Source organism: Oratosquilla oratoria, chromosome 8 (assembly GCF_046742065.1).
Source record: "Oratosquilla oratoria isolate Oo_2021 chromosome 8, ASM4674206v1, whole genome shotgun sequence".
Classification (NCBI taxonomy): domain Eukaryota; kingdom Metazoa; phylum Arthropoda; class Malacostraca; order Stomatopoda; family Squillidae; genus Oratosquilla; species Oratosquilla oratoria.
The window spans coordinates 30,932,138-30,942,633 of record NC_134784.1 but is presented as its reverse complement, the minus strand read 5'-3'; the positions used below and the strand labels follow the sequence as shown (position 1 = coordinate 30,942,633).

General features: G+C 43.7%; 1 protein-coding gene across 1 annotated transcript in view; it reads left to right on the top strand.

Moving 5' to 3' along the window:
* Positions 1 to 4,848: 4,848 nt before the first annotated feature.
* LOC143027677 (tubulin alpha chain, testis-specific-like) overlaps positions 4,849 to 10,496 on the top strand; it is a 6,160-nt gene continuing 512 nt past the window's right edge. The window contains exons 1-3 of the mRNA XM_076189110.1: positions 4,849 to 4,988; positions 9,056 to 9,278; positions 9,656 to 10,496. The exon at positions 9,656 to 10,496 is cut by the window's right edge and continues 512 nt beyond it. Coding sequence (XP_076045225.1) covers positions 4,986 to 4,988; positions 9,056 to 9,278; positions 9,656 to 10,496 — 1,067 coding nt within the window. The 5' untranslated portion in view covers positions 4,849 to 4,985. The remainder of the gene's footprint in view (positions 4,989 to 9,055; positions 9,279 to 9,655) is intronic.

The window sequence follows — 10,496 nt, the reverse complement described above, 5'->3', positions numbered from 1 at the left end:
GAAATTATAAAGGAAATTGAGGAAAAATTCAGACTCGGAAAATATAGTACAGATAAGACCAGACCAATTAAGATTAAATTCAGGTCACAAACAACGGCAGAGAAAATTCTATCCAAGACAGGGAAACTAGCAACAAATGATCAATATAAAAAGGTATGGATAAAAAGAGAAATGAATAAGGAGGAAAGAGAGGCAGAAAAGCAGAAAAGACTTGAAGCTAAGGCAAAAAACGAGGAAAGAACGGAGTCAGAGAAAGAGAGATTCTATTGGAGAGTAGTGAACATGAAAATAAAGCAGTTCGACATACTAAAGAAAAACATAAGGGAAACAGAGAACACAATGGAAGTGGCAGAAAACTAAGAGTGTCTTACACAAATATAGATGGATTGATAACAGGATTGAATGAACTGAATGATTATTTGAAAGAAAAAGAACCGGACATAATGGGAATTGTAGAAACAAAATTAAAAGGCCCACTACCACCCAACAGTGTAGGACATGATACATACAATTATTGGATTAGAAACAGAGAGAAAAAACAAGGGGGTGGGGTTATGTTCCTGACTAAGAAGGATATAAACGTGAAAGGTGTCATATATGGAAAGAATACAGTAGAGATGATTATGATAGAAGTGGAAGACCGAGATAAGAAGAGCAGAAAATTTGTGATCAATTATGTGCCTCCGAAAACAGCCTCATGGGAGGAGAGTGAACATAAAAGTATGTTAGAGGACACAAAGATAGCATTAACTAAAATAATGGAAGACGGAGGAAGAATAGTTATGATGGGCGACTTTAATTGCAAAGAAATCTGCTGGGAAGAAATGACAGTAAAGAGTGGTGATGACTCATGGGGAAATGCTCTACTTGAGATGATTACTGATCATTCAATGACACAATGGATACAAGAGAACACTAGGTATAGAAATGAAGAAGAACCATCGAGGCTAGACTTAATAATTACATCTGAACCTAGAATAGTGGACAAGATTGAATATAAAACACCAATAGGTAAAAGTGACCACATATTGATTGAACTGGAACTTAATGAAGAAAAATATATGAAAAGAAATGAACAATATAGAAAAGGAAGAATGATGTATGAAAAAACAAACTTTGATAAAATAAGAGAATTCTTCCAACAAGAAAACTGGGAAGAAATATACAAAGAAGAAACATCAGTGGAAGAGAAATGGAATATTTTGACAAAAATTTACAAAAAAGGAGTGGAAAAGTATGTCCCAAGACAAAAACAAGAAAAAGAATATGTAAAATGCTGGTACAACAAAAGTTGTAGGGAGTTAAAAGACAAAAGAGACAAAGCCTGGACCGGATGGAAAAAAGACAGAAGACCTGAAAAATGGAAAATATATACTGGTTATAGAAATGAATATGTACAAAAGTGCAGAGAGGAAAAAAGAAAATATGAAAAAGATGTTATAGAAAAGTGTAAAGATCAACCAAAACTATTCTACAGATTTGTAAACAATAAACTGAAAAACAAACAAGACTTGGAGAAATTAAGACAAGGAGGAGTTGAATACACTGAGGAAATGGAAATGGCAGAAATTATGAACAAACATTTTAAATCAGTGTTTACAAGGGAAAATATACAACCTGAAGAGATTGAGTGGAAGGAAAAAGTCCCCCCTATGGAAGAAATAGAAGTAACAAAGAATGAAATATTGACACACTTGGGTAATTTTGATGTCAGAAAATCGCATGGGCCAGATGAAATAGCAAACTGGATTCTGAAAGAATGCAGGAATGAACTGGCAGACAAAATACATAGCATAATAAGCAGTTCCTTAAAAGAAGGAAAAGTTCCAGAAGATTGGAAAAAAGCAAATATAGTACCTATATATAAAGGAGGAAATAAAGAAGAACCTACCAACTATAGACCAGTCTCTCTAACAAGTACAATAGCAAAAATATGTGAAAGAATTATCAAAAGTAGATGGGTAAAATACTTGGAAAAAAACAACGTACTAAATCCAAGGCAATTTGGATTCAGACAAGGACGATCATGCGTCACCAATTTAATATGTTTCTATTCAAGGCTAATAGATATAATACAAGAAAGAGATGGATGGGCTGATTGTGCATTTCTAGACCTAAAAAAAGCTTTTGACAAAGTACCACATAAGAAGTTGCTTAAGAAATTAGAATATGAAGGAGGAATACAAGGTAAATTGCTAAATTGGATGGAAGACTTTTTGCAAGAAAGAAAAATGAGAGTAGTGATAAGAGATCAGCACTCAAAATGGAATGAAGTAATAAGCGGTGTCCCGCAGGGAACAGTTCTGGCCCCAATAATGTTTGCTATATATATTAATGATATGGATGAAGGAATTGAAAGCTATATGAGCTTCTTTGCAGATGATGCAAAATTACTGAAAAGAGTGAAAACTGAAGAAGATTGTGAATCACTACAGAGAGATCTAAATAAAGTACAAGAATGGAGTAGGAAGTGGGAGATGGAGTACAATACAAAAAAGTGTAGTATAATGGAATTTGGAAAAAGCAAAAACAGAATAACAGGAGCATATAATTTGGGAGAAGAAGGAATAAAAAAAGTAGAAAATGAGAAGGACCTGGGAGTCATTGTTATGAATAATATGTCACCTGAGAAACATATAAATAAGATTTTTGGAGAAACTTATAATTTAATAAGAACAATCAAAGTGGCATTTACATACCTGGATGAAGAAATGGTGAGGAAAATCCTAACCACCCTGATAAGACCAAGATTGGAATATGCAGCAACGATATGGTCACCAAGTTCAAAAAAATGTATAAAAAAACTTGAAAGAATACAAAGAGCAATTACAAAACTGGCACCAACACTCTCAAAACTATCATATGAAGAGAGACTACAAAAACTTAAACTACAGACACTAGAGCAAAGAAGAGAGAGAGGAGATTTGATAGCTATTTACAGAATCATGAAAGGCATAGAAATTACTGATAGAGAGAATCTGATAAAATGGGATGACAGAAATACAAGAGGACACGGAAAGAAAATAAAAAAAGACAACTATAGAAGAGATTTGAAAAAGAACAGCTTTCCTCACAGAGCAATAGACAGTTGGAACAAGTTAGATGAGAAAGTGGTGTGTGCAAAAACGATACATGAATTTAAAAATAGTTTAGATAAAATGAGATATGAAGACGGGACCCCACGAGCATAGCTCCCCTTCCCGTAAAATACAACTAGGTAAATACAACTAGGTAAATACACACACACACCACATATATGTATATATATAAATATATATATAATATATATATATATATATATATATAAATATATATATATATACACATAACACACATGAGTGACAAATATGTGAGAAAACAAATAATTGGTGACGCGTGACCAGTGACACCAGTCACGTGACGTAAGGTCACATGCATCACAGCTCAGCCACACTCACGACATAACCCCCTCTCCGTCAGAGTAAAGCCAAGCCATAGCAGAACCCTACACCACCACCACAATCATGTCCACAGAGCGAGTTAAATGCTCCGTCCACGACACATGATACGTACGCCGGTTGCGAGCGGAGGAGGCGATCGTGACGGAGCTCCATCGTCACGGACATTGTCACTGAGTCGACTTTGTGGAGCAAGTCATGTAGTACGTCCATAGAGATTCTCCATCACACCAACGCAACTTTGTTACATCGTTGATACTGTTATTATTGTTTATTGTTTTTTATATGTGGTAAAATGATTATTATCATTGTCATATTATCATCACCATCATTATTATCATTATTATTATTATTATTATTATTATTATTATTATTATTATTATTATTATTATTATTATTATTATTATTATTATTATTATTATTATTATTATTATTATTATTATTATTATTATTATTATTATTATTATTATTATTATTATTATTATTTATGTTATTATTATTAATATTATTATCATTATCATTATCATTATTATTATCACTTATTATCATCATTAATACTATTATTATCATTATTATTATTATTACTACTACTAAGAATAAGGTAGTTTGGAAAAAAATGTGAACGGCGCTATAGGTTGCCTCCCAGCAACCCATACCCATAATTGAAAAAATAGAAAATCTGTAATTTGTATGATTTGTCATTAAGAATAAGAATGAATAAAATAGAACAATGGGCCACCATAGCCTCGGCTGCACATGAGGGGATTTTTTTTTTTTTTTTTTTTTTTTTTTTCGTCCAGGGGAAGTTCAAAAACCCAAACCTCACGAAAAGAAAGCTTCTCCTTCTGCTTCTGTCCCCCTTATGGGCGACGACATCGTCAGCCGGACCAGCTGAGCAGCTGAATCACCAAGAGCTCCTTACCCTAAAAAGTCACCCGCACTCCTCCCCTTCCTTCCCCTCCCCCCACCCCCCATGCCCCAGTACACCACACATTTCCATATAAGCCGACGGTCCCCACCTGTATCGAGGAGCGACTTTGACCCCTGAGTATTGACCACATAAGGTCGCCTTTGGCCTGTCTCCCCCCGGCGAGTGCCAGCCACCGTCCGTCGATTGGAGAAGAGTGAAAATTTAGCCGCGCCCTTGGAAGCCCAGGTTCGGTGCTCCTTGACTCCCCTCCCTCCCCCAGGGGTATTTCCACTCCCATGGAAGCTGTGCTCCTTCCTCACCCTTGCCAAGGTGCCGTGGAGGGCCGAAAATGGGGTAAATGTGACCAGATAGGACCCCTGGAAGTCCTTCTTTCCGCCCGGTCCACCGATATGGCAAGTCGACGGGCGACAGCCCACTCTCACACCTACGCGGCCTCAGCCAATCAGGAGTCGCCATTCTACCGCGGTGCCCATGACGTCACACCAGCTATAAATAAAGCAGGTCGAGGCCCTAAGCACCAGTTCCAGAACTGCGCTAACGCCAAACGGTTAGACGCAAACTTGGGAAACAAGAACTCCCCCCTTCCCTCCGACAGTAACTTATTATAACACATCAAAATGGTGAGTGAGAACTCTGTGTTTTTGTTCATCAACGAGCTGTTTACTGTCGCAGATAACTGAATATCCGTTGGTTTTTAACGAAACCGCACGGGGTGGGGCTTGTCGACGAGTGCCGTCTAGCCGCTGATTCTAGAAGAAAGCTGGTTGATTTAACAGATGGCTCCCACAGCTGGGCACGATAACGCGATGATCTGAGCAGATGGCCTTAACTTCTATACAGATGGTGTGGTCATGTTGCGCAGGTGGTCGTGCCCATGGGACCCTTTGGTCTTGCATCTGCCAATTGAGAGAAAAAAACTTCTGGGCACCATCTGGTCAGGTGGTCGGCCTACCTGCACAGCTGGTTTCAAGTGTGTGACTTGTGATGATCACAAACGAGAGGAAGATATCATACTTTTGAAATTAAAAAATAAAAGGGGATTCTTTGCGGTTAGATGATTTCGACATTCGTCTTGAACTGCAGATTGTGTTTCCTGTCTCCTCAAGGGGAAGGAAGGAGCGAATGAGGTTTTGGTCCTAAAACAAACAGGAATACATAACAAAGCCACTTCAAGACGGACGCCGTGTAACTCTGGGGTTTACAAGAGTTTTTCGCTTCCATAAGTACGGTCACTAATCCCCCTCCTCCGCCCTGGCATGGGCTTATACTCACTACGAACCCAGACTTAGTCTGCTTGTTACGTCTCATCAAGGCTGTGAACCAAAGGGTTAAAGTTAAAAGGAGAAGGGGGTCGTCTTAAGCTGATTATATCGCAACTAGAAACGTTTGAAATAAAAGGAAAGACAAATGTGACTACACGTTCATAGCTTTTGTTGCATTCTACAAGTTTTGGTATCAACAAGGATATCCACTTTCATAATTAGAAAACTACAATTTGATAGAAATGTAATGAACACTCGGCAAGGAGAGAAATGTCCGAATTATACTTGTATGTGATGGGTCGGGAATGGGTGTCCGCTATAGCGTGTGAGCACCATAGAAACGGTGTTCCCGACCGGTGGCGCGCGTGTTGGAGACACCGTAACATTGCACTTATGGAGCCTCACTGAAGTGGGGGAAAGTGGGACACGCACGCACACACGCACGCACACACACACACACGCACACACACACGCACACACACACACACATACATATTCCCTCATGAAAGTCATTGTGTTTGACCCGGAGAACATTGTCATTCGCCGTACTATCTTGGGACACGTCAGAGATAAGAGGGAGTGTGTTGGGAGTGATTAGAGACCGGTGAAGAGAGGAGGGAGTAAGGAAGCGGAGTGGGACCTTCAGTGAGTAGCAACTCCCCGCCAGTGGCTACTCAAGAGGCCCCAACAGGGTAGAAGTCACGAGAGAGTGAGAGGGGGAGAGAGAGTAGGACTGAGGGAAGCAACGTCATAAGGCTTTGTGGAAAGAGGATTTCACAAGCTGTGGTCGTGAAATGGATGGATGAGGGGAGGGGAGGAGCAATGTGGAGTCGCACGAAGGAGGAGGAGGTACGTGAGGGTTGCCTGCTCGTCCATGGTCAGGGGCGGCAGGTGGAGACGACCTTGCCGTTCAGCCTCTCTCTCTTCTCTCTCTCTCTCTCTCTCTCTCTCTCTCTCTCTCTCTCTCTCTCTCTCTCTCTCTCTCTCTCTCTCTCTCTCTCTCTCTCTCTCTACAAAAACATCTAACCCTTTATCTTCTTTTTTATTTCATTTAGGTTGTCTCCATCTCCTCCTCCTTCCTCCTCCTCCTCCAGTCTGCATGACTGAACCGATTGCATGACCTACCGTTGGCGGGCAAGTGCCCATCCAATCCCGGCTCGGCTGAAGGGCGCGGCCTTTGCTCTCAGCTGTTGCCACCTCCGCTCAGGGGAATTCAGCAACAACGGCAATAACAACAAATATAACCATTTAAAAGAAAAGATATCAGGGCAACAATGTGCTGAGATTTGTAAGTTCCTATTGTTATCTCGTTGTTGTTCCCATGGCAACCGGTGTCTCTGTCGGCCTCGAGGCAGAGTTCGTGTACAGAGTTCTCTTGCTTCCTCCTCCTCCTCCTCCTCCAGGCAAATTTCTATTTTTTTATATTTGAGATGAACGTATTTATAGAAAAAAAAGAGAATGCGGGTGGGGGGGGGGAGAGCCGAGAGGAGGAGGAGGAGGAGGAGGTACGGCTGGCTCTGGGGCCAGGGCGTAGTGACGTCGACTGACGCAACCAGAGACCCGCTGGTTGTGGCTGAAACACAAGAGTTGTCAAACAAGTCAAGTTTCACCTGGGAGGAGGAGGGGGGGAGGTGAGGATGCCGGCACGTACGCCCGTTCTCTCAATCTTCACCTCATCTGTCGTTCTTACCGGCTGCCGGGCTGCTCGGCTCTTGCATCTTGGGAATCTTAAGAAGCGAGACCATCCTTGCATCCTTCCCCAATGACAAAGCCTCCTCCTCCTCCTCTTTTTCTAATTACTGACCTGAATTATTTGGTCTAATCAGAAGGACAACGAACCAGGTAATATTGGATCACTCGAATAAAAAACGCGTTTGTTCACTAAATGGTGGGATGAGGGAGGCCGTGCTAGGCGGGAAGAATGACGACATAATCTGACGCATTGAAATGAAGCATATATATTATTTATTTTGTTTTTGAGTATTGAGTACATAGTCGTTCATTTATGACATTTTTTGCTCGAGAAACGTCTATATATTTATCCGTTCTCAAAATCGTTCATTGATTCACCACTGACACTCAACAGGACAAAACCAGCTGATTCAGACCTGTTTCAGACATCACAATCTTCACTTGAACAGGATATGACCGTTTTCTATGATTTCTCTTTCATAATCAAAGAAAATTTAACTACCGATGCGAAAGTATTTGTTGTCCTTGACTAGGATCTGGGGCTTGGCACTCTGGCCCGCCTGTAACTGGGATGGGCGTACCTACGTGGGCGTCGTGCGCTGAATAGTAAATTGGGTGTGGGCGGCGGACGTGCGTGGGCACAGCCCGGGCATGGCTACCCACGTCGTGAACAATGGGAGAATTTGCCTCCCCGCGACGGATACACAGCTCGAGTCCCCGACGGTGTCTCTAACCTAAAGCATTTTCATGAACACACCATAGGCTCTCGCCCCCTTCAATAGTCCTATTTGAATATACATATATATATATATATATATATATATATATATATATATATATAATGTGTGTGTGTGTGTGTGTGTGTGTGTGTGTGTGTATTCACCTCGGATCTGCTGCAGCCTCTTTGCGAGACAGCCAGACACCACCCTACCGCAGTGAGCTGAGCTCATTATTAGCAGATCTCTGGGTAGGTCTGAGACCACTCACACTCCACACACCGGGAATGCAAGGTCACAACTCCTTGACTAACGTCCCGTACCTACTCGCTGCTAGGTGAACAGGGGCTACACGTGAAAGGAGACAAACCCAACTTGTCTCCGCCCGGCCGGGGAATCGAACCCCGGTTCTCCGGCTTGTGAGGCCAATGCCTTACCAATCCGCCACCGGGCCGTGTGTGTGTGTGTGTGTGTGTGTGTGTGTGTGTGTGTGTGTGTGTGTGTGTGTGAATGCGTGAAAGTTTACATCAAGACTGTTTATAAACTGGTGTAGCGCTAACGAAGGGTTTCCCAGTTTACGTAGAGCTCAGTCCAACACACGTACACACGCACGCACACATGTACACACGTACACACACACATAGACAATCTATTGCGTTAGCGATAACCAGTGCTTCTATCCTATGGGACAATATCACGATGGAGAGATGCGGTAATAAAAATCGATGAAGGAAATGTCAGCATTCCAACCCCTATAGAAAGTATGCTGCGTGTCTCTGGTCCGTAGGGTGCACCCCTAAAGCCCTAGACCCCGACTCCCACTTGTAAAAGTTAATGCACTTTGTGCATCGTAGCCTACGAGAACGTGAGGTGGGAGGGGGGATCTTTAAATCATAATATGATGAAGATGATTATGATGATGGTAATGATGATAATAGAGATGATGACTATATGATTGAGATGATGATGACTACGATGATAGTGGCTATCACCTTTCCCCCTTTTGTCCGTCCGCAGCGTGAGTGCATCAGCATCCATGTCGGCCAGGCTGGCGTCCAGATGGGCAACGCCTGCTGGGAGCTTTACTGCCTCGAGCATGGCATCGCTCCTGACGGCTCCATGCCCTCCGACAAGGCCCTCGGCGGCGGCGACGACTCCTTCAACACCTTCTTCAGCGAGACCGGCGCAGGCAAACACGTCCCCAGGGCAGTCTTTGTCGATCTCGAGCCCTCAGTAGTAGGTGAGTGGTAACCAGAACAACAGACGTCCTCCTTTTCCTCCTCGTCTTTGTCCATGCCCTCTTCCTCCTCCTCCTCTTCCCCTTCCTCCTTCTCTTCCTCATCATTTTGATTTTCCTCCTCATCCTTTTCATCTTTCTCATCTTCCTCTTTCCCTTTATCCTCGTTACCATTGCCCTTTCAACCCCCCCCCCCAACCACCATTGTGGTGGACAGAACTTGTTCACAATAAATATTGCTGATTTTTTTCTCGCGGTCTTGAGCATAAGGCATTCTGACTTAAAAATCAAGGATGGGTGGTGTCGACGACTCCACGTGGACGTAAAAGACGTAATCGACGTCGTTCTCACTGGCTCTTCTTTTCTTCCTCCCCCTGCAGACGAAGTACGCACCGGAACCTACCGACAACTCTTCCACCCCGAGCAGCTCATCAGCGGAAAGGAGGATGCGGCCAACAACTACGCCCGTGGACACTACACCATCGGTAAGGAAATCGTCGACCTGGTCCTCGACCGCGTCAGAAAGCTGGCCGACAACTGCACGGGTCTCCAGGGCTTCCTCGTCTTCCACTCCTTCGGCGGTGGCACCGGGTCTGGATTCACCTCCCTCTTGATGGAAAGGCTCTCCGTCGACTACGGCAAGAAAAGCAAGTTGGAGTTCGCCATCTACCCCGCCCCCCAGGTCGCCACAGCCGTGGTCGAGCCCTACAACTCCATCCTGACGACGCACACCACCCTCGAACACTCCGACTGCGCCTTCATGGTCGACAACGAAGCCATCTACGACATCTGCAGGAGGAACCTTGACATCGAGCGACCCACCTACGCCAACCTCAATCGTCTCATCGGCCAGATCGTCTCCTCCATCACTGCCTCCCTCCGGTTCGATGGCGCCCTCAACGTCGACCTGACAGAGTTCCAGACTAACTTGGTGCCCTACCCTCGTATCCACTTCCCTCTAGTCACGTACGCCCCAGTCATCTCGGCCGAGAAGGCCTACCACGAGCAGCTCTCCGTCGGGGAGATCACCAACGCCTGCTTCGAGCCGGCCAACCAGATGGTCAAGTGCGACCCTCGCCACGGAAAGTACATGGCCTGTTGCCTCCTCTACAGAGGTGACGTGGTCCCCAAGGACGTCAACGCCGCCATCGCCTCCATCAAGACGAAGAGATCCATCCAGTTTGTGGACTGGTGTCCCACTGGTTTCAAGGTGGGCATCAA